This window comes from Astyanax mexicanus, chromosome 15 (genome assembly GCF_023375975.1).
Source record: "Astyanax mexicanus isolate ESR-SI-001 chromosome 15, AstMex3_surface, whole genome shotgun sequence".
NCBI lineage: Eukaryota > Metazoa > Chordata > Actinopteri > Characiformes > Acestrorhamphidae > Astyanax > Astyanax mexicanus.
In genome coordinates this window covers 3,496,829-3,521,826 of record NC_064422.1, presented here as the reverse complement: position 1 = coordinate 3,521,826, position 24,998 = coordinate 3,496,829, and the positions used below count along the sequence as shown (strand labels likewise).

General features: G+C 37.6%; 1 protein-coding gene across 13 annotated transcripts in view; it reads right to left on the bottom strand.

Annotated features, from left to right (window-relative positions):
* Positions 1–24,998, bottom strand: part of cmn (calymmin) — a 43,812-nt gene that overhangs the window by 5,640 nt on the left and 13,174 nt on the right. For 4 of the 13 annotated variants that reach the window (XM_049464797.1, XM_049464792.1, XM_049464796.1 and 1 more), the window contains 25 exons: positions 24,406–24,450; positions 24,231–24,287; positions 22,070–22,171; positions 21,923–21,952; positions 21,782–21,838; positions 21,594–21,638; positions 21,444–21,500; positions 19,230–19,877; positions 18,006–18,059; positions 17,849–17,899; positions 14,839–14,895; positions 14,227–14,262; positions 14,070–14,123; positions 13,935–13,973; positions 10,112–10,135; positions 7,683–7,739; positions 7,536–7,601; positions 7,325–7,390; positions 7,152–7,214; positions 3,584–3,649; positions 3,375–3,476; positions 2,634–2,702; positions 1,941–2,024; positions 1,781–1,852; positions 40–111 (listed from right to left, as the gene is read on the bottom strand). In XM_049464797.1, the coding sequence (XP_049320754.1) occupies positions 40–111; positions 1,781–1,852; positions 1,941–2,024; positions 2,634–2,702; positions 3,375–3,476; positions 3,584–3,649; positions 7,152–7,214; positions 7,325–7,390; positions 7,536–7,601; positions 7,683–7,739; positions 10,112–10,135; positions 13,935–13,973; positions 14,070–14,123; positions 14,227–14,262; positions 14,839–14,895; positions 17,849–17,899; positions 18,006–18,059; positions 19,230–19,877; positions 21,444–21,500; positions 21,594–21,638; positions 21,782–21,838; positions 21,923–21,952; positions 22,070–22,171; positions 24,231–24,287; positions 24,406–24,450 (2,073 nt within the window). The remainder of the gene's footprint in view (positions 1–39; positions 112–1,780; positions 1,853–1,940; positions 2,025–2,633; positions 2,703–3,374; positions 3,477–3,583; positions 3,650–7,151; positions 7,215–7,324; positions 7,391–7,535; positions 7,602–7,682; positions 7,740–10,111; positions 10,136–13,934; positions 13,974–14,069; positions 14,124–14,226; positions 14,263–14,838; positions 14,896–17,848; positions 17,900–18,005; positions 18,060–19,229; positions 19,878–21,443; positions 21,501–21,593; positions 21,639–21,781; positions 21,839–21,922; positions 21,953–22,069; positions 22,172–24,230; positions 24,288–24,405; positions 24,451–24,998) is intronic. The other 9 variants (XM_049464795.1, XM_049464799.1, XM_049464798.1 and 6 more) reach the window with 9 other exon arrangements.

Sequence of the window (24,998 nt, the reverse complement as noted above, 5' to 3'; positions counted from 1 at the left end):
TAGAAAAAAATATAGACAACATTTAGCTATGATACATACCAGGCTGCTCCACAGACTGACCATCTGTCACTGGACCAGCTATTCCAGAGTTGAAGGGGAGTGCCGGTTTGCCTGCATCATGGATTATGTTTAATTAATGTCTACCTTATTCAACCTACACTGGTCCAAATAATTTTCTCCAGAATTAAAAACACTGCACACAGTTCTGTTCACGTCCATTTATTTCTCAGGGCCTTTAAAACAGTAATATATTTTTTCCCTAACCCATTCTCAATTACTACACATCCTGTGTTCTCTTCTACAAAAAGCTGACTTAGTTAATGGATCAATAAGTTTAACAATATTTTGATAGCTTAAAAAATAATGTGTTCCACAACAACACTAAGATATAATAGTAAATATATAATTATCCTCATATAATCATGTGTTCTTGTGTTGTATTCAAAAGTTCAAATCGATCTACACCAAACACATTTGGGTAAATCCTATTTCTGTGTGTATGCATTTAAATTACATGGGTAATACACAGCATAGCCAATATAGACAATATACTAGTGCTTTCAAAGCTAATGTGTATTTTACTCTACTCTCTTTACACTATGGAGACATATTAGCGTTATTTTTAGCGATGTAAACACAGAATTGCTACCGCTAAAAAGTTCTGAAGGTAGATTACATTTTATTTTTGAATTGTGGATTAAATATAGATACTCCTCTCATTCCCACCCTTCTCGCTTTCTCTCTCATTCACAGTCACAGATACACACACACACACACACACTGCTTCTGGAAAGTTTTTTTTTCTGTTCTGTCTGTTTAATCCAGCCGTTTATCTCCATCCTTTTTCATATTTTGCCCTGATGTTATGATATTGTTTTTAATTGAACTGCCACTGTGTCGATCTTGCATTTATTCTTTTGTTGTACATGTAAATAATATTAAAATACTTTTAAAAACGTGATATATATATATATATATATATATATATATATATATATAATGCATATTTGGTTTAAAGGCATCAATAAGCAGTTTTTGTTGTTGTAAAACAGTTCTATTATATCTGTCACTTAACAGGGGTGGGTTTCACGAAAGCTCCCGAAATCGTTTATTAAAGAGTGAGAAAAAATACTTATATGTATACTTATATACTTATTAAAATAATAATAATAATAATAATAATAATAATATTAATAATAATAAATCAATATTAATATTACTATTGATAATACTAATATAATAATATATTAATATAATATATATTAACAATAAGTAGAAGTAAAAAGAAGTTTAATGTTTTAAAAAGGATATCAGAATATGTATAATATTGATGATTACAACACAGTATTGTAATCGTCGTATTGGCAGTGCTGAATTGATGTTTGTGGTTCGATTGAGCATGCTCTGTCGGGGGAGGAGTTAACAAAGATGTTCTTTAACCTCGTTCATTAATTTTCACTTTGTGAAGCTCTTTGGGAAACACTTGCAGAACTGGCTCTTATTCGCTAAGATTGATCGCTTTCGGGAAACCCACCCCAGTTCTATAATTTGTACCCAGTTCTTCATTAGCTCTGTCAGTTTATGACTAGTGTGAAAACATTCATCACCCTTGAGAATTTGTTTGCTTTAACACTTCACCTTCAGTAACTCACAGTTCACTTGCTGCCTAATACCGAATGTCCACCCAGTGACAGAAACAACTGGAACCAGATGTTATTTGCTTGACCGCCACTGCTTGTAATCTGTGTATATTATATGTTTATTCTCTGGTGTTTCTTACCATATTTCCCAGCAAATTTACCATCACCACCATAGCTAACGGATTCTGGAGCATAAGCCGCAGCAGGTTGGCCTACAGAGTCGGAAATATAACGGAAAAGGCATCAGAATATTTTTCAAACATTTAAATATTTTCAATATCACTTGTTTCAGAGGCTCACCGTATTTTCCAGACTTCCCAGCATCAGGACCCACAGTAAGTGGCTGTGTTCCATAAGGCAGCCCTCCCAATCCCAGCACAGATCCTGAAGAAATTGATGCAGAGTGAGTGTTTTAGCAGTTAGTAAACTGGATTAACCCCTTAACGCCTGAATTAATGTAGCTGTATATGAAAAAATGTTTCATGTGTGTTTTACCTTTAAGTAGATAGTAAATATTGTTGAGATTATTAATTTCACTTTTGCACAAAAATAAATAGAAAGTTTGGTATGTTGCAAATTTGCAACAACAGGCAATATGGTCTATTTGGGGTAAATTTGGTATGTTGCAAATTTGCTACAGCAGACATAATGGTCCATACTAAGATAACAATAACAGAGTAATATAACAGTGAAAAATCAATGTTTTATTTATGCACCCAACAGCAGGCATTCAATAATAAATAACACCAATTACTGTCACCAACACAATATACACAAATATTACAGGAAACATTTCATTAATTTGAATTCTAGATTCATTTGAATTGTAAATTGTCAAAGGTTCCTAGGTCCGTGGCGAATATGCACTAACAGGCATTGGGGGAATGCAGGCGCTATCTTGGCAGGTTGATTGAATCAAACGGTTAGTTGCATATTTGCAACAACAGGCGTTAAGGGGTTAAGAACAAAAAGTAAGATAGTCACTTTACTTACCAGATTTAGAAGATTTATCCTTTGCACCATACCCGAGTGGCTGCCCACCATACGGTGATCCTCCATACCCTGTGCAGAAAGATCCAAAAGAGTTTTCAAGAGAATAAATAACCATGCTTTCCTCAGTGCTCCCTCAGTACCTCAATAATATCCTGAAACCTAAAAATCTAAAAGTCAAACGAGGCTTTTGATTTCCTTAATAACTGTCTAGATAACTGTTATGAAGCTATCGACCAGTATATGGACTTTTTTCAGACATTAATATTGACTATTTACTTAGCAAGGTGGGCGCATTAATGTGAATGAGATGGCATGGCGTTTGATTAAAAATCTATATTTTATTTTTATGCAATTATTTAAATTGGCAGCTGCTTAGAGTAGCCCATTCTGCTGATTGTTGTAACCAAGGATTGAATGTCAAGATACTAAAAAAGATTTGAAATCTGCACAACCTGACCCATGGTTAAGATAACTGTAAACAAGCCATAGTGCAGACAAGCTAAGCTCTGTTACATTGGTAAAGGTTCAGAGGTCTCAGAGCTCAAATCTCTTTTTTCATGATGCTTCTTTGCTTTTTACCACAATAAAACTGTACTAAATAAAAATAGATTTAAAATTTTTGAAAGAGCAGTTCATCTTTAGTTTTCTCATTTTTAGAGATCAGTCCATCCTATTTTAAACTAACTACTCACAGTGCCCAACATTTTGTACGACACAGCAATTTACATTTGAATAACTAACCGTATTTGCTGGCAGATCTGGGATCAGAACCCAGTCCCAGAGGCTTGGGGTTGTATGGTGCTCCGTAACTTCCTCCATAGGGCTGAGCTGCGTAGGGATTACCTGAATGAGGAGAAGATAAAGCTGGAGAATTGTAATGACTGCGTACCAACATAAATTACCATATAAAACCAAATCAAATACAAGCACGACAAATATTAGCCTCGCACCGTATTTTCCATAGGGGTCAGAGCCGTATCCCATAGGAGAGCCAGCAAAAGGAAGACCACCAATACCTGCTCAGATAAAGAGATAAAGAGTTACATGGCCATTTTGGGTCTGAATCGTAAAGTGGAAGTGGAATTTGAACAAGATATTTAAAAGCAAATCACAATGCGCAGGATTGCATTTCATCTAGGAGCAGCGCTGTATTTGTGTCAAAATAAAATGTAATCACTGTCCAATCAGAACCCACTACTGAAAAGCACTCGTAGCTGTACTTTAAACCAGAGAAAATGTACAGCTATGGGTACAGCTATATGATATAAGAGGAAATAAACACTCTAATTCACACTAGTCCTTTTTCCGGACCCGAGTGTGATTTCTCCGGGGCTTTGGTATGTTTGGTCCAGTGTAATCGCTGTGTTTAAGTTTCAAAGTTTCAAGTTTCAAAGAGTTTATTGTCATGTGCACAGTAAGAAACAAGTTTCCTCGTACAATGAAATTCTTTCTTTGCCCCTCGCCAAGTATGCCGCATAAAGATAAAAATAGAAAATATACAATAAAGAAAGAATAAAAAACTAAATATAAATATTAATTAGTGTTAACTTTACATCCATGATGGAAATATATACATGAAAGCAGTAATGGGGTATGGATATTATTTACAAGTAAGTACATGTTATCTACAGCAGTGGAATATGAAAAAAGTGCAAAAGGTTCAGTAGTGCAATTATAAAATTTTGCAAAGTAAAGTAAGCATGTGTCTCTGAGAAATGTCCTTGACATGTAAACGTGTAGAGAGTAATGTGAATGGTTATTTCTGAGGTAGGTTCAAGAGTCTGGTAGCAGTGGGGAAGAATGAGTTCTTTAGCCTGGTGGTTTTGCATTTCACACTTCTGTACCTCCGGCCTGAAGGCAGAAGAGTGAACAGTCCATGCTGGGGGTGGGTAGAGCCTTTGAGGATGGAGGCAGCTCTCCTGAGGACTCTCTGGTGGTAGATGCTCTGCAGAGAGGGCAGTGGAGTTCTGATGATCTTCTCCGCAGTCTTTACCACTCTCTGCAGGCGTGTACGGTCCGTCGCAGTAGTGTTGCCGTACCACACGGTGATACAGTTGGTCAAGAGGCTCTCAATAACACAGCTGTAGAAGTTGCAGAGTATCTTGGGAGACATCCTGAACTTCCTCAGCCTCCTCAGGAAGTACAGCCGCTTTTGAGCCTTTTTGACCAGCTGTGTGGTGTTCAATGTCCAAGTGAAGTCCTCACTGATGTGGATGCCCAGGTATTTAAAACTGTTCACCCTCTCCACTTCAAGCTCCCGGATGAACAGTGGCTGATGAGGTCTCCTCTCCCTCCTCATATCCACTATCAGCTCCTTCGTCTTGTCTGTGTTGAGGGCGAGGTTGTTGTCCTCACACCATGACACCAGTCTTGTCACCTCCCTCCTGTAAGCCGTTTCATCTCCGCCACTGATACGTCCTATCACTGCGGTGTCATCTGCAAACTTCAGGATGATGTTGTCCTTATGGGAAGCGACACAGTCGTGGGTGAACAGGGTGTAGAGGATAGGGCTGAGGACACATCCCTGTGGGGTGCCTGTGTAAGTGGTGATACTGGCTGAAGTCCTGTCTCCAATCCTGACAGACTGAGGCCTGCCAGTCAGGAAATCCAACAGCCAGCTGCAAGGGTCGGGTGCAGGCCGAGTACATACAGTTTGTTTGTGAGTTTGTGAGGAATGACCGTGTTAAAGGCAGAACTGTAGTCCACAAAGAGCATCCTGATGTAGGAGTCTTTGTTTTCCAGGTGGGAGAGAGAGTAGTGGAGGGCAGCAGCGATAGCGTCTGAGGTGGATCTGTTGGGACGGTAGGCGTACTGCAGGGGGTCCAAAGTGTCCGTTGTGCTGCACTGGATGTGATCCAGAACCACTCTCTCAAAGCACTTCATAATGATCGGAGTGAGTGCTACTGGCCTGTAATCATTCAGGCAGGTTGGGGGGCTCCTCTTGGGGAGGGGGACAATAGTTGTGTTCTTGTAGCAAGTGGGAACAATACTCTGGCTGAGGGAAAGGTTAAAAATGGAGCTGAAAATGTTAGCCAGTTCGTTAGCACATGCTCTGAGGGCCCTTCCAGGAATGTTGTCTGGTCCTGCCGCCTTGCGGGGGTTGATCTTCCTCAGAGCTCTGTATACCTGGCCTGATGATACTGTCAGAGGGGGGGAGGGGGGTGTGGAGGGCTGTGTGTGCCTCTCGGTGGTAGTGCTGGGAGTTTCAAAGCGGGTGTAAAAGGTGTTGAGGTCATCTGGTAGGGTGTCTGCAGTGCTCAAGGTGCTGGTGGTAGTCTTGTAGTCTGTGATGTGCTGCAGGCCTTGCCACATCTGCCTGGAGTCAGCAGTGGAGTAGAAGCCATCCAGTTTCTCCCTGTACTGCCTCTTAGCTGCTGTGATGGCCTTCCAGAGTCTGTACTTTGCGGCTTTGTACTCAGTCTCATTGCCTGATTTAAATGCAAGAGAGCGAGCACGCAGCATGCGTCGTACATGGCTGTTGATCCAGGGCTTCTGATTGGGGAATCTCTTCACTTGTATGGTGGGCACGATGTTATCCACACAAGTGCTGATGTAGCCGGACACATGCTCAGCATAGTCCTCTATGCAGACAGAGGAGTCCTCCATTGTGGCTGCAGCTTTAAACACATCCCAGTCTGTTGTAGTCTGTTTAAGCCCAGGAGCTTCCCCTTATTTAGTTATTTCTGCCTGGTTTCTCCGCCCCTTGCCAAGTTCAGTAGTGGGTTCTGATTGGACAGTGATTACATTTCATTTTGGTACAAATACCACGCTACTCCTAGATGAAATGCAATCCTGTGCTTTGTGATTTTAATGATGAAGTCATTAAAATACCAATCTGCCAAATTTTAATTTAATTCTAAATCAGAGTGCTATGCCCATAAAACACCCATGATTAATTAAGATAATTAGTACATGCCTTTTGCACGTTTCCCGTCGTGATGATAGCAAAAACACTAAAAACAAACTGCACTGTGCACGGTTGATGATATAGATCGTGCCCTATATCTCTATATCTACATAAGCTAAATGTGAACCAGAATGCATTGTGAGTTGCATTACTAAGCAACAGTCAATGTTTGCTTGTATGAGCAGAAAATGTAACATATTTTCCCATGTAGTTCCCTGATACGAGGCTTATGTTTCTAAATGGCATAAAGAAGATTACATTCATGTTTCCATCGCCATTATATTACTTATTATTATTTGTACATATATGAGGTAAGAAACTTGAACTGGCTGCTAGCTGATTTTTTTCTACTTCATGTGCTTTTGAACAGTGACAAAGGATATGAAAAATAGCAAACTAGTGCACTACATAGTGAATATGACAGGTTTAGACAACAGATTTAGATGAAAAAAACTAAATTATATTATTTATAAAATTATTTATAAAACATTATATTATTATAAAAGTATTAAAATTTAAATACAATTTTCAGAACACTTAAAATATACCTACATCAAAAAGATGTAAAACAATTATTATAAGCCACAGTTATCCTAAAGGCAGATGCTTACCATATTTCATTTGAGATTTTGCCTTGGAGCCCACTCCCATTGGCTGAGCACCATAAGGCCCGCCTGTCAAGGGACCAGATATTCTGAATTAGCCGAGCTGCAATAAGCCACACACTGCGCAAAAACCTCCTATAGAACTAAACAAAGACTGGATAAAACTTGTGAAAATGTACCATAAGCACCTGCAGATTTGGCCTCAGGCCCGAGTTCAGCGGTCTGTGGCTGGATCTGACCAGTTCCTGTTTCAAAACAATACAAGATCAAATTTAGGTTTAAATAAATAAAGAGATTAACAGAATTTGTAGTACATTTCCTTTACTAAATGTGTAATTTTTTTACATTTTTGTTTCCCTACATTGGAAAGAACATGTTGTGAGAACGTACCGTAAGCACCAGCAGATTTTGCCTCGTGTCCGAGTTCAGCAGTCTGTGGTTGGATCTGACCTGTTCCTGTGGCAAAGCAACATAACTTACAGTGTAATTTTGGTCTAAGGCATATTAACACAATTACAACACTGTTTTATTTATTACCGTCCATTCCAGCAGGAACAATCGGTGCTCCGTTGTATGGTAGTTGTCCTGTTCCTCCTGCATTGATAAGGGATTAATATAAGGGATTATTTCTGCATTTTAAACAGAGCCGCTCTGGACCCTGAGGCCCTAAGCACCATAGCTCTACCTGAACTCTGTGAGACAAAATGTAATTTTTTTACACTAGCACCTGACCCTCCACTGCTATCCTTCCTGCTTTCTTATTTCAACAATCAACAGACCGATACAGAACAAAATCAGGTATCTCTGGATTGCTGCTCACAGTTACTGCTTTACCATACCATACCATACAGACTTTCATTTCCTGTTTGAGTTTTACACAAATATGAATAGATTTTACCAGGCAGATGTAGAATTTAAGGTGGAATAACTATAACAATAAGAAACCAAGTTCTAACACTTGAATTTCTCTCCTTCATTATTTAAGGTGGAACAGATAAATCTAATAAGCTGCTGGAGAACGTTAATTCTGTTACAGGAAAAGAAGCCAGTGTAGCTTTTGTCATCTGTGCAACTTTGTGTAACCTTAAATGGTGCAACAGTTTCATTCAGGCACCTGGTACTGCTTTCTAGTTTAAGGTGGAACAAAAACGCCAAATATGGCAGCGTTATAGTGATTATGTGGATATATAAGCAGTATCTAGGGTGGATTTGTTTCGTCTTCTGATTGATGTGGGACACTAATTCTCTCTTCATTAAGTTGTGGTGCCCTACGCAGTGTGCATAATGAACATATAGGGCAGTCCTGCGATTTTAAACCATCTAAAATGAGATGGCAGAATTTATGAGCTGAGAAATTTCAACATTTGGATTTCCTATTGGGAAGGCTGCAAGAGTCTCACCAACACTAAGTTTAGAATCCAAGATGGCAGCACTACACATCAACAGTAGTAAAAGCATTAATATTATATATTTATTATCAATTCTATCTATTAATGTTTCATTACAGCAGTCCTACACACAGTACATTCCAACTTCTATCTGTGGATAGGTTTACATGGTGTTGTGGGTGCACAAAACACTGCACTGATTATACTATCAGTTCTAACCTGGTCAGAAGTAGTACATTTATTACTCAGGCAAAAGTATAGAGGGTTTAAGAAACTTATGTAGAAATTTCTGTAGAAGTTAAAGTATCTTAAGCTTTTTACTCAAGTAAAAGTGTATAAGTACTGATTTAAAAAACTACTCAAAGTATAACTACTTAAAGTATAAAAGTAAAAGTTATGTAGGATAATGCAATTAAGGACAAAAGCGTAGGTCTTGCCACAAGATCCTATAGTGCACCCCCCTACCCCCCAAACTAAGAAGCAGAAAAGTACAGATAACTGTCCTGTAAATAAAAAGTCATCTGAAAATTTATTACTCCAGTAAAGTATAGATAACCAAAATTTCTACATAAGTAAAATAACAAATTATTTCTGTTTTGTTACTTGACACCTCTGAACCTGGGACATTGCTAGAAATGCTAATTTGAAATGTAAAGAGTGTGACATATTGTTAAGTCTTTAATCAAGTGTTTTTTGGAAATGTTTTGAAATAGAGCACAGTTGTTCATAGCTAGAACACGGTCAGCTCGGGTTGAATGTCATTCTCAGTTCTGACATCTGATTTCTGAGGTAGATTTAATGCAGTATAACATCAACACCTGTGGTCAGTCTGCTCCTCCGCTGTGATTTATAGCAGTTCACATTAGCATGTTGTAGCATGATGACGTTAAACTGCATAGTCCAGATCACTTTAGCTAGCTATCTCAAATACCAGCTGCCTTGATAACACTCAAAGCTCACGTGGGATGCCAGACTAAGGAGCACTCAAATGTTGAAATTATTTAAAATGTAAAATATTTAAACTACAATGCTAGTGGTTGTGATAAATTACTTTGGTTAGCAGACCTTAGCTAATGCTTACTTGCTATGGAGAAACTTAGCCTGCTTGGGATCCAACTTGTGACTTCTAGGCTTAAAATCGTCTCCATCTGTTGAACTCAGTGCCAATAATTACACTCATCTTTTTCTAGTCATAGAGCTTTTTAGACGGGTTCCAAGGGTTTTCAGGGTATGTGGAACCTAATGTTGCTTCTGCTAAAACTTGCTAGCTTCCATACTTGCAATTTTATACACTGTTTGCCTGCTACTGTGTTGTATACCTGGCAACCCAGGTTGTGTAAATGGGACTGAATAAATGGTTGTGGGAAGATTTAGAGGCTAAATCCCACACAGATTACTGTGACATACCACACAGTCTAAATAAGAACATACTACCTGAAGCTCTGCTGTCAGGAGCTGCCAGTGTTTGAACCTAACATGTTTATAATACACCCTGAACATTTTATAATTTACTACATAAAATATAATGCTTATTGGTCTAAGTATTCCCTTGTTTACCATCACATCTTTGACACTTACCAGCTGCAGGAAGATATCCATTGCCTATAGGGGGAAAAAGACACTCATAAGTTATGTTTAACATACTGTATGAGTATAAATATTAAAAAAACTATGTATATGCATCTTAAATGTAGTTATAGCAAATATTTCTCTTTTTTCAGGTTGTTGTAAGGCTATTATCAGATAATAATAACACATCATCTTAGAATCTAGATCTAAGATGATTTTAATGTACGTACAACACTAAATTCCTACACTGTAAAAAATGATGTGCTGGTTTTACTTAAAAATATAGTGCAACGTTTTTGCAAGCTTGTTTTTAAGTGTTACCCACAAATCTTTTTTGATAACTTTTAATTAAAATATTAAACTGATATTACTTAATAATTTGCTTGCAAAAATGTTGCACTATGTTTTTACGTAAACCCATAGAAACATTTTTCGTCATTTTTACAAAAAAAATTACAGTGAAATTACTTAAAAATAAGGTTGCAAAAATGTTGCACCATATTTTTACGTAGAACCAACAAATATTTTTTAGTCATTTTTAACTAAAATCTTAAACTGACATTACTTAATAATAAGGTTGCAAAAATGTTGCACCATATTTTTACGTAGAACCAACAAATATTTTTTAGTCATTTTTAACTAAAATCTTAAACTGACATTACTTAATAATAAGGTTGCAAAAATGTTGCACCATATTTTTACGTAGAACCAACAAATATTTTTTTACTCATTTTTAACAAAAATCTTAAACTGGCAATACTTAATAATACGTTTGCAAAAATGTTGCACCATATTCTTAAATAAAACTAAGAAAAGTTTTTTTGTCCTTTTTTCAAAAAGTCTTAATACTGACAGTACAAAAAAAATCACTTTACGCCTTCACATAAAAAAATGTCTTTGTCCAGTGAATAAACTTAATATTAACTTAACTTAATATTGTAAGATGAACATGAGCAAGACAGCAGGTTGAGCAGCTGAACATTAAATATTTAAAAGCAGTTTAAAAAAGTCTTAGACCATTTCAAATGAACTCCATTTATTTTTTTTAACAAACAGTCTGTAATTATAGAAATACATGTGTTTTATGCTCATCTGCAAAAACTCTGTAAAACAGTGTAGAAACAAAAATAATATTTTATCCCTTTGTCTCCCTAACCTGCAGGCCAATTACTGAAAAAAAGCATTTTTACAGTCAGTTGAAATAAGTAGATCAGAAAGGTGTTTGTACATAACTTTTTATATTTATTGCACATCAGAATAGAGCAGAATAAAATCCTTTAAAAAAACATTTTTTTTAATAAAAAAAAAAAGCAAAAGCAAAAAGTAAACAGTTACAGAGAGTGTCACAGGTGTGCTTCGGCACACGTGTAAAAACACTGGCTCTGATTGGCTACCACCTCTGTCCCGCATAACTCGCCACCTGATTGGCTGAGCCCAGACCTCTTTTTTTTCTCAGGCTGAAGCCCATGGAAACGCGCATGCGCAGTTTATCGCTGTAGAACAAAGAGAAACTCCTAAAATAAACCGTTAAAGTTGATAATATTTTTTTCTAAAAGCAGTGCTCGGATATGAGGATTACTGCAGACTGGACTGATGGATGTTGTGATGTTTGGAGGGGTTCTGAAACCCGGACTCTGAGGTACGCGCTGATATTCTCTGTTTGCTTGTGAGGGGTGTCCTGTAGTAACCCCAGGCGGATCAAAGAGCGTGTTCACAGACCGAACCGTCTAACGCACTCTTATTCAGGAACCGTACATCCGACAGTAAAACGGTTTGCAGCTCCGTAATCCTGAGAGTCAGCAGGCTGTCATTGATATATTGAGCCTGTAATTATTCATAAACACAGCCAGATATTAATTATTATATTTATCTGGCCCGCCGTCGGGCCAGGGCGTGTTAAGAGCGTGTCAAGTTCAACAGGTGTTACACCGAGAACTGTCACCTGTTTAGACCTGGAGTCACAGATCTCTATAGGTCACAGTTCATGGTGAAACACCTGTTACTACTCACTAGCCTGGGCAGGGGTCCGCTCGAATTACTGTTATTATATCATTATATAGTAACGCACTGCTTTTAATCACCAGTAACGTCAACGGCGTTGTAACGACAGGAAAAGTAATTAATTATTTTATCCCGTTACTGACAAAATGACGTCGTTACCTAACGCCGTTACTTATAACGCTGTTATTCCCAACACTGATAATTATAGAACTAAGTTCACCAAGCTGCTCAGTGAAAAGGAGAATGTAAAAAAGGGGTTGAAGTGGCCAATCATTGTAGCTAACATGCGTTAGCCTTATAGCACGCGAACAATACTTTGATTAGCCAGCTAGACCGACTCTGGTCTGGCGTTAGTCACCGGGGTCTCTAACCCTGCGTTCACACTGGAAAGCGACAAAGCGACAGGCGACCATTCATTTCCTATGGCAGGGCGCGATTTGTCGCCGCGTCAAGCGACAGAGCGACAAGCGACAAAGCGACAGAGCGACAAGCGACACGGAGATGAATTTTTCTCAACTTTATGCAAATGAATTATGACGCGGTGAAGCGACATTCTAACCCGATTGGCTCCTAGCTTTTCTTTGGACCAATCACAAACCAGGCGGGCTGACATCCTCAAGCTCCTGCTCTCTGAATTTCTAGTTTCTTTCCCGGTTCTTTCTGTTGAACGGGGTGGACCCACATCAGTCTGCGGGAACGGCTGCATTTCCAGCGCAGTTAAATCACAGAAACGCCCAAGAGTCCAGCAAGTTTGGGAGTTATAGCTGGAGAATAAAGTGGCCGAGCGATTCCTTTTTTGTGCCTTTTTTCTTGTCGGAGGCTGGACCTTGATAAACGCGGGCGTTGAGCTTGACACGCCCACAAGCGACAAACGCTGGGCGACACAAGCGACTCGTCGCGTTCCAGTGTGAACGCAGGGTAATGCGGTGCACGCTAACGCGGTGTAAGCATTATAGCACGCTAACGCTGTGTTAGCATTACAGCACGCTAACGTGGTGTTAGCATTACAGCACGCTAACGTGGTGTTAGCATTACAGCACGCTAACGCGGTGTTAGCATTACGGCACGCTAAAAATAAGTTGATTAAGCCAGCTAGACCGACTCTGGTCTACTCACCGGGGTCGCTAATGCGTGTTAGCATGACGGCCCAGCCCGGTTTGTATGCGCCCAGTGCCGGAATAGCCACCCGGGTGGTTAGCCTACGTGCTAGCTAGCTACATTTGCCCTTTCTTTCGGTTTGATGCTTGCCTATAGCTGCAGGCCAACACAGTTCACTATAGCACCGTGTTTCTAAAACCAACTTAAACTACACAGATAACTCACAACTGTAAATATCTCAAAAATAATCAGTCACTGTGCTCTTACCCATGCAGTCCATGCTCGCTGCCTTCCAAAAGTTCTTCATCAGTGGAGATAAGTACTTGTATCAGTGCCTCGTGGTCTCCCAAGCAGCCTTAAAATATTTAGTTAGGCGTAACAAAATCTTAACATAATACACACTAAAACTATTGGGTTGTACTTATTTTTGTAATTAAGCAAAGTTCGAAAAGTATAATTTTAGGTAAAATCTTCTCATTATAATGAGCAAACATCACTGGGCTCAAATCATGTTGATTTTACTCAAATATTCATGCAATATTTCTCCAAATTTCTAAACAAAATAAACACACAAAATATTGGGTTGTACATACTGTTTTAATTAAGCATAGTTCAAAAAGTATAATTTTAGGTAAAATCTTCTCATATTAATGAGCAAAGTTTACTGGGCTCAAGAATCGTTTTTTGCAGTGTACTACAAATCAACAAAACACTGTGGATGTGATCAGCTTACCGGGATTTCCTTTAACAGCCTCACCGAAGCTGGCTGGACCTAAATATTTAGACAATTCATAAAAATAGAGCTAGTAAATATCTAACACTATCTGTGAGTCATTTATAGTTTGGAAGAAGTTCATAAATGCCTTACCGTTCCCATATCCATAACCAGTGGCCGGGAGAATCCCCTGACCATTATTATAGCCTAAAATACAGACACATTATATACATTCAGACCTGCAGCATGACTATTTAGCTTCATTACTAAATAATAAGTGGAGAAGTGTGAGCAGAGAGAAATGGGTTACCTGGCTGGTTGGGTTTCGCCCCATATCCTCCAAGACCTGATCAGAGAGAAAACAAAGATAGAGTAAATAACCAAAGCTTTAATTCTGCAGTGTGATGTCATTTGTGACTATTGTAAACATAAATACATACATGCCAGTTCAACACTCATTTACAACATTTCATCTTATCATCAAAATGTTATTAAAAACGATTAAATAAAAGAGTTGAACTCAGCGTGACAGAGTTAAATATAAAAACAGGGTTAAAGGAACAACCCACATAAGGAACATATAATTTCTCATTACCTCAACAAAACCTGCTTATTGATTGGGAGTTATTTTGTTATACTATTAATTCAGTGTGCAGCAGTTTTAGATAGCGTGTAATAACTTTTAACCTCTAAATTCAGAATATCCAGTGGAATTATGCAGAAAAATATAAAAATGTCATATTTGGGAAAAATCCTATATCTCTTCAAGAAGGCAGTTCGTAAAGAATGTAAATCATATTTAAAGTGCACAAACCATTTCTTTAACACCTCATACTGATTCAGGACTTCAGTTAAAATTTAAACTCAGGTGAAGTGTGTGTGTGTGTGTGTGTGAAACATGTGCCATACATGAGTGTTTTACCTGATTTAGAGGCCTTGGCTCCTCCATTGTTGGGGTACCATGCTCCAGGTCCAATACCTGTTGATCAAATGCATCATTATTTAAGCCATTAAATGACCAAAAAAGGACACAGGGATTCAAACTGCCTCTAAAGACTGTGTTTTCCTGCAAAGCTGACTCTGGCTTTGCTAAACACTAATGTTTTGATCAGCCCAGTGGACACTATGGGTTATAAGATATTATTAGAATATTTTTTACACCCAAGCTACAAAAATCCTGTTTAATAAAACACAAGTAATATAACCTAGCCATTTAACACCACTAAGTGCACAGTGCTCACTCAGAGAAATCACAGAAAATACCCACTTAAAAATGTTTACGTGTTTGTCAGACCAGCAGAAGGTGGCTCCTGAGTGAGTCCAAAACGAATAGATTCATATGGAGCAATTAAACAATAAGTTTATAAATGTTTAATCATTTTTATACTGAAATATGCTCTCATTCTTCAACACAGATAAATATAAAATGGTTCAGTACCGCAGACAGAATATTTAAAGCTTTTAAAGCTTCAGATATAAACCCAGCCGATATAAGATATAAATTCCGGCATCAGGTCACTAATCAGTCAGGCAGCTCACAGTAGCAGTACTGCAGCACCTTTACTGCCTAAAACCCATTTACTGTAGTAACAATCTAAATATTTTATTGTACTTTAAATTAAATTTAATTAAAGAAATATCCTGGGTAAGCAGTTTGTCACCGCTACTATTTTTAATTTGAGTTTTTAGCTGTTAAGCTCTATTCGTTCACTCACATTCATTGAGGACTCTACTGATCTGCAGTAATTTTTTTAAATAACAGAGTGCATGTGGGCAGACTCTCTATAAACCAGCTCCGTCACAAATGACCTTTAATCGTGCACCTAAACGATCACTATCTAACGCTATCATTACACTAGACATGGTTTGGTTGAATCGGATGACACTCATTGCCTAGTGTGAGTACACCCTCTGTCTGGTTTAGTTTATTGTTTTGTTATTTGTCCAAAAAAGTAAATCTGACATTAATCTTGAAATAAATGTTCTGTTTGTGCCTGAAAGGGTTAATCATGTATGCTGCATGTCATAAACATTGTTCACTGGAACATGGAACTTACAAACAACAATTAAACAATATAAAAATAGCAATAAAATAAAAATAAAATAAAAATGGCTATTATAAACAAAGCAATTACTATAAAAATGAAAAAAGTATAAAAATAAGAAGAAAAAAAAATAAACAAAAAGTTATTAAAATTACCATAGCAGTAAACAATACATATTCTTAAGCACAATTTGTTGTATACTTTAATCTATTGGTAACACTTTATAATAAGGGTATTATTAATTAACAGTACTCAAAGAGTAGTCTAAAACATCAGTAACAAACACTAGACATTATTAATCACATTAGTACACAATTTTATCTAATGTTTAAAGCAATTCATTATTATTTACAACATTAAAATATAGAACAATGTCTTATTTATTGTCATTTAACAATTAGTTAAGACATTATTTAACCATGTTTATTCACTTAATAAAGTTCACTTAATAATTAGTCATATGTTTTATACTGTTATTTGTAACTCTTATTATGAAGTGTTACCAAAATATTCATAAAATAAATATAAACAAACAGACAAACAAAACAAAAACATGCACACAGAAGTGATTAGTGACAAACAGACAAACATTAACAACATTGAAATTTACAATTTCTACATTAAAAAAGTGAGGACTGAGAGAAACAGAATAAACAAAGGAAAAACATTATGTAATGATTTTTGTGACAGAAGGATTTAAATTTTAGACATCTGAATTATTATTAATTATCTGTCCTTAACATGAATTTGAATATTAAAAGCTTGTTGCTTAATTATATTGAATATGGTGTAATGCAGTTAATCAAAACACGCTGCACCACGGCTTTTAAATTCACTTAATAAAATTTTTTCCAATGTTTCTTGACAGCTGATAACTGAGATTAAGTCTGAAACTGAGATTATTAAATTGATGTCCAGATGTAGTGTTTAAAATTTGAATCTGAATCTGAATGTGAAGAGATCACCCAGTATGAGTCCCACCCATACAGTCACTGGTGGTCCCACCACGGCTATGTGTAACCGAGCCCTTTTACAATAACCACACCTTTTTGAATAGACCTGAATAACGGTTTAAAAAGCGAATTCTGTGGGGATAAAAAAATTTGACAATATAAGCAGAGGGTTACACTAGCTGCTGCATTTAAATAATAAAGGTTTTATTGAATATTGCAGTATTACATTATATTGAAAAAAACGTGATTGAAAGTTGTCTGTTTTGCCATTGAAACCTATGTCTACACTTCATATTTCAATAAAAAAATGATAAAATTGATCAAATTTAAATCTAAATTCTGCTGGTACAAAAATCATTTGGTAAAATTCACTCAACCTTTTATCACCTTCTATTAGTTTTTTAATCATGAATTAACCTTAACAGTGAAAAAAAAAAGAATAAACATAACATACATTAAATGCTCAGGAGAGCAGGGCACACCGTTTTTTAAAGTTATATTTATTTTAACACCAGAACAGATTTTATAGGCCCTTTGTTTATACAATAAAAAGAGAATCATTGTGAGAAACCAATCTGGATGCTCTTTTTTGTCACTTTCTCACTATACGTGCGCTCTCTCTCTCTCTTTTGCTGACTCTAAAATGATTTATAGGATATTTTATATAATTTGCGGGCAGAAGGGAGCTCCTATCAAAACGTGGGAGTCTGGGAGACTCCCTGAACTTCCGTGACAGGTGGGATCTACTTTTATTTAAACTGTTCCTGAACGTTACTGGCTGTGCCCCACTCTACATAAACATCACTGGTAAAATGACCAACACACACAGTAACATGCTTTTAATGATTAGAGCTCATGCTCCTCAAATTCACAATCACAGTCACAGATTCAGATTTTACATATCACAAAGAAACAAAGAAAGAAACTGGTTTACCAGGACTGGGCAGCTTAGTCCATTGTCCAGACACTCCACCAGGGCCACAGTCTACATAACATCCAGTTCAAACATCATTAATAACTGTGCACTGCTGTGTTTTTTCTATTTTACTGAATAGATTTTAGCCAACTTTAAAAATTAGGTTTAAATTTACCCGGCTTCGCTGGTTTAGCCCCCTGCCCATTAGGTTGCCCGAGCCCTGCGAGCTCTGAGGATGACAGAGGATCAAGAAGTAATAATAATAACCCAAATTAATAACTCAAAAAACAACAAAAACAAACTATACTGCAAAGAAACTGAAAACACTGAGGCTTCTTGACTGTCGGGAAATATTAAATGATCTGTGGGAGCTTGTCTATTGTTATTTTTTTACCATATTAATCAAGTTTACAGAGCCTCATGACACATTAGCAGTTTTATTTAGCCATGTAACACAGCAACGCTACTGCTGAGTTCAGAAGGTAGATTACGTTTTATTTATGCTGAAACTGCAGCTTTCTCTCCCTCACTCACACATGCGTACACACACATGCACACACACAGGGCCTGATGTTTCTGGTGATGCCTATGGGATTGGAAATACCTCAGGACCACAAATGTGGACGGCTGTTGGCACTGGCTTAACATGTATCATGCTGGTTATCTCAGGTGGAGTGGTTGACTTAAAGGGCTTAAGCCCTGGATGTTTTGACAAAAGCTCCAATTTTTTTCCAGATAATAATCTTTACAAAATAACTTTAGTAAATTTAGAGCCCATGTTCTCAATGGAAAATACATAACTGAGTCTCATTTGCATTTTATAAGAGATCTGCTCTTCCTAACTACAATAAAAAAGAACCCTGCAGCTCAACCAATCAGATTATCTATCTCAGCTAGGTATTGTAGTAAATATCTTTCACTGCATACTCTGTTGGTACCCATTACTCTGGATCCTTTGTCTAATCCTTGATTTAGGTATGTGGATAGTGGTAGGTTTAGTTCAGTAAAGCTAAATTAGTTTTAATACTAAATGAGTACCTTATTACTGTTATTTGAATTAAACCCCAGATCATTTAGTTATTTGGAGCAGAAATTTAAATTAGCCACACTTTACATTTGCTATGTGAGGGTTTGGAAATAACAGACAGTTGGAAATAAAATATAATATGAGCTCCACATAATGACATGGCTGTTCAGAATGGGCTACTAGTATATTTAGAATAAAGGATGTGCATATGTGTTTGTTCTCTCAGTTGTCTCAGATGGATTGAAAAATAATAAATTTTATTGTAGGTGTATAAAGCATTTATAATGGTAAGCATGAATCAGGTGGCTAAGCCACAGATTTTTTAAATATCCTAATGGTTGTGAAGAATTAATGGAAACAGCATGCATTTACCAGCATTTGTTGCTTTAGGACCCTTCAGCTGAGACGGGAAGCGAGTGGGCTCAGGTGCAGACTGTGGACCGAGAGACTCTGCTCCTACATGCTGTAGACCTTTGGTTTGTGAAGGCTGGGGAACCGGTGCAGGGTAGAAGGGTCTTTGGGCTTCAACTTGTGAAACAGCTTGTTGTGGTGAAGCTGGAACCTGTGGAACCTGTGCAATGGGTTTTGGTGCTTTCCCTTGTGGAATATATGGGAGCAGTGGAGCTGCCTGTGCAGGTCTAAGAGCACTTCCCTGAAGAACACCGGCTACATGCTCAGGTGTTATGGTAGCCTGTGCTTGTGGAAGAACAGATACAGGAAGTGATGGTTTGGGACCTTTACTCTGGGAAAGCACCTGAGACAGCTGTGGGGCTACTGGTTTTGGACCTTTGCCTTGTGGAATTAAGGGAGCTTGGGGATGCACCAAAGGTTTTTGACCCTTCCCACCTGCTAACAGCGACAGAACTCCAATAGTAGGTTCTGGTGCTCTAGGTACACCTCTGGTAGGCTCAGGTTCAGCTGGCGGTACAACTCCCTTGGTGTAGGATGGCACTGCTGGAACTCTTGGTGCCTCAGGTCCAAGACTGGCATCTTTATAGCCCTTCAGATTTGGGTTATATCCTAAAAATAAAGGTAATTTTACTGCAAATTGGCAAAGACGCTAAAATATTACAGAGCAAAACATGCAAGATGACAAAAAAATACAAACAAACAAAAAGCTCAATCTGACATTGCCATGGTAGCAGCTCACACAATTAAACATGAAACATTCCCAGTTCAAACAATACAAACAAAAAAGCAGATGCCAGTTATTTACATTGTCACAAACTTTATAAAAAAATTACCACAGTTTGACAGTTTTCAAAAAACATTAGCAACAAAATTACGACATTTTGTTGCCAGTTGCCAATTGGAAACTTTCCAGTAGAGATGTTCTGATTCAATACAGTGACTAAGAATCTAGGATTATCCAGGCATATGTTAATGTATCGGGAATCTGATATTTTAATCAGAGTCTGATTCCAAGATTTTGTTTTAACTGCAATGTTCAGAGCATCATCTGGTGCCCTCAGGACAATATAAAAAGGCATTACTGTCCAGCTAGCAGCACTGAGGAGAGTTCTCATAAGGTAAATAAAAGACTTTAGTTATAGAACTGCAGTAACAAAATTATTTTACTATTTATTATCAAAACATAATAAAATATCTGAAACTTTTTTTTAAAACTCACAAAAATGCACAACTTTCTTCCTCCACTACACATAAAATTCATAATCAAATGTAGGCTAATGCTAATGCTAAAACTTACTTTTACTTATAAATATAAATCAGCAGCACATCTTGTCTAAACTGTGAGGCTGTATTGTTTATACAAACACATATATCAGATCAGATAAATATCTGGGATCGGGGACATCCTTAATTTCCAACAAACATGAGCGTTTTAAAGTTGGGTCAGTGTGTCATTCCACATACATAAGGAACAAAACTCAGAAATGTGAGACCAGCAGGGACACCATTACCTAAGAACCACAAAAGCAACCTTGTTTTTCAAAAAAGAAAAGAAAAAAATCAAGAAAAAGGAAAAAATAAGTTCCCTGCCTACAGAACAGTTTTACATCCTGTGGCAAGGTGCTGGATCCTGGGTCTGGAGAGCCACTACTCTGGCGAGATTAGCGCTAAAAGTTCTGTCTCTAAAAGTAAAGTGATCAAAAAGATTCTGCTGGAAATCTCTAAAGACTGAGCTGCTCTAACTTATAGTTTAAAGTCACTTTAAAAATGTTTGGATAGTTAACATTGCAAGGAACGTGAAAGGAAGTGGTCCCAATCTTGGTTCTGGAGACCTACTAGGCTGCAGTGTTTAGGCCCAACACTATCTAACCCGCCCAAGTTAAGTAATGAAGGACTTTAGTAGCATGTAAATATTTTAGCCAAGTGTGTTGAATCTGGCGCAGAACCCAGAACCTCTGTTTCTTGGTGATGGGAATGCACCTTTTATGAAGTGTCAGGTGTGGGTTGGCATTAAAACCAATAGAAATGTAGCCCGCCAAGTGGTGATGTGGAGATCAGTGGTATTGATATTGTGGAGATCAGCATTAAGACAAAGCAAAGATCTTGGTCAGGTATGTAATTTTAGATAAAGTTAGGTAATTAAACTGTACTGCTGAATTGACTAAAGTTACTTACCATTAGGCTTGGCTTCTTGTCCACCAAGAGCTCCAGCTCCAGCAGCAGCACCGTAACCTGCGATAAAAATAACAGGCTTTTGTTTACAGATGCTCACAGGTTTACTGATCTATACATATAATAATCCTGACTGCAAGATAAAGAATTTACCTGGTTTGGGTCCTTTAGCGCCCCCACTGGGATACGTTCCATATCCTGTTAATCACAGGAGGGAGACACCCTGTGTTTAAAGCATTTACAGTGTGTGCTAAAATTCTGGCATATGTAATACATAAAAATGCTAAACGTTTCCTTATGAACAATCAAATAAAAATGATGATTTAATGACAGTAGTTTACCGTTAGGCTTAGCTCCTTGTCCATTGATTGCTCCAGCTCCAGCAATAGCACCATAACCTGGAAAGGAAATAACACATATCCATTTTTACAGGTTCACTGAACAAAACAGATAATGACCTGATGGCAGGACAAAGAGTTTACCTGGTTTAGGTCCTTTAGTGCCCCCATATCCTGTAAGAAAGAGCAGATCCTGTACCAAAATTCCTGGGCCAATGCATACGTTTAAAATGAAGCATTTAATCTATAAAAGGGATGTACAGGATAAAATCTAAATGCTAAATATTTTACCATTAGGATTGGCTCCTTGTCCATTGTTTGCTCCTGTTCCTGCAATGGCACCATAACCTGGTTTGGGTCCTTTAGCGCCTCCACTGGGATATGTTCCAAATCCTGTGTTAGAGAATAGAGGAAAAACTACATTAAGAATGCATCTAAACTACCAATCCATGAAGGTGTCAGTGCTTAAATTTGTAGTGCAATTGTTTAATAAGTTGAATCTGGCTCAACATTGCCCTACCCAGTGGCAGACTGCAGTTCAGTGCCTTAGCTGAACACACACATCACAGTTAACCTCTATCTGTGGACATGATTATGTGGTGTTTTGTTTTGAAAAATATCATCAGCGGGTTTTGCTAACCAGGGACTCCAATTTTTGGAATTAGTGTAAAATTATCTGAATGTTTAACAATAATGCAATTTTCTATATTATTACTTAGCAGCCCATATCCAAAAGGCCTTGTGTTGGCTTCATGCCCCAAATTTGCTGTGGGCCAAACTAGAAATTCAATCCATTTCTCTATCCTCTGTATCTGCACTTCTAGCTTCTTCTGTACCTCTCAGAATCACAGATTTCACCACCAACCCCATAGTCCTCTCTACCCTTCGTATCTGTATTCAGTTCAGGCGCCACTTTAAACTCCTGTCACCTTCATTATCTTTGCCATTATTGGATAACCATTTATTTCCACCCTCCTTTAATGACACAGCCTTTAGAATCTGGCATAGTAGGGGTATTAAATCTTTTCACAATCTTTATAAAGATGGTATTTTTTTGTAGCTTTGGTCAGCTATCAGCTGAATACAATCTGCCCCCTTCCCACTTGTTCAGATACCTCCAAATTAGACACTGTCTCTTCTCTTTTTTCGAATTACAATCACCTACCTGTTGGATATCCCTTAGATGACTTTTTGTCTCCGGATCCTTTTCAAAAATCGTGTATTTCAAATATTTATTCAAAGCTTATCTATTTGGACCCATGCTGCGTGAATAAGATTAGATCATCTTGGGAACGTGAGCTGGGACTTGCCCTTACAGATCAGTGGTGGGATAAAGCTGTTGCCAAGGTGCGGCTAAGTGCACCTTGTGCAAGACTACACCTGATTCAGTTTAAAGTATTGCACAGAGTTCACCGATCTAAATCTCAGCTGTCTAAATTTTATCCGAACACCACCAGTGATGAATGTGATAAATGTCAAACCTCACCATGTAATCTAAGTCATATGTTTTTTTTCTGTCCCACTTTACACAAGTTCTGGCTTGACTACTTATTATGTCAGACATTTTAGGCATAGAGATTGAAATGAACTGGTCACTGGCGATATTTGGCTTTTCTACAGAGTTAGTCCGCCTTACCAGAGCTCAGTCAGATATTTTGTCATTCACCTCCTTGGTAGCGAGACGCTGCATTTTGTTCTTATGGAAATCTCCAAACCCCCCCTCAATTTCAAGGTGGCTTCACAATGTCATGCATTTTCTCAAACTAGATAAGATAAGGCTCACTTTGAAAGGCAATACTTCTGCGTTTTACTCCAAGTGGGATAGCTTCCTTCTTTATTTTGAGTCACTTCAGACTATGCCAGTTGACTGACACCCCCCCCCCCCCTTTTTTTTCCTCTTTTATTTATTTATTTATTTAAATGTATCTTACGTTCAGTATCTACTTGCTATTTCTATTTTATTTATGTATTATTATTTTATTATTTTTTATTTTATTTTATATATATATTTTTGTTTCTTATTCTTTTTGGGCTTACTGTGTGGGTGCCATTAGGGCTAATAGAAATGGGGTAACATAAAAGGAGGGAGGGTAATAAGGGAGGTGGAAGTGTGGGTGGGTGAAGAAAGTGGGGTAAAAAGGGAAAAAAGGGTTAAAACTAGTGAAAATGGAAACGTGATAATCGGTCTTGTTCCTTTTCATTTATTGGCTTCTTGTTTGTTATCTCTGTGACCTAACACCATATGATGTTTAGGCATTTTGTACAGGATTTGTTGTTTCCTTAATAAAAATAAAGATTAAAAAAAAAAAAAACAATAATGCAATCAACTCAGGTGGGATGTGCATGAAGTTAGATCTCCAGGTGGAGAAATGTACACCAGTTGTATAAAGGATTAAAATGTAAAAGGGTTTTAAGTGTGATAAAAACAGCTGATTTGATCACAATAGTTTACCATTAGGATTTACTCCTTGTCCATTGTTTGCTCCTGTTCCTGCGATAGCACCATAACCTGTTAAAAAATAAAATGCATATATGTTAGTCTATTGCCATATCATTTATTTAACAGGATCACTTATCTATAAAAAATAATGACCCTGACTGCAAAATACGATTTACTTAGAATTTACCTGGTTTAGGTCCTTTAGTGCCTCCACTGGGATAAGTTCCAAATCCTGTATTAGAGAATAGTGAAACACCACATTAGGTATCCATCTAATCTACCCAATCCATCAAGGTGTCAGTGCTTAAATTTGTAGGGCAATTGTTTAATATGTAGAATCTGGTTCAACATTGTCCTAAACAGTAGCAGACTGGGGTTCAGTTCCCCAGCTGAACACACACACCACACTCCACCAATATACCAACAGAATTGGGCAATTGGGTAAGACTCCTAATACGTGAATGACCTACTCATGTATGAGTATTCAGTATCAGAACATCAGACAATTATTAGAAATGTAAATGTACTAGATGTCCTCATATCCTGAATCAGTTCTACTTTCCATTAGAACTTGAATGTCAGAATTTCCAAATTCACAGTAGGAAATTTCAACTGCCCCACAAGCCAGATATCGAAGGATGTGAGAATCTCACCAACCCTGGGTTTAGAATTCAAGATGGCCGCATACAAGTAATTTCATGCAGTTTATTAGATCAATCAATTTGTGTCTCTCTAAATCAGTTGTGTCTGTGGACATGATTCCATGGTGTTGGCTGTGAA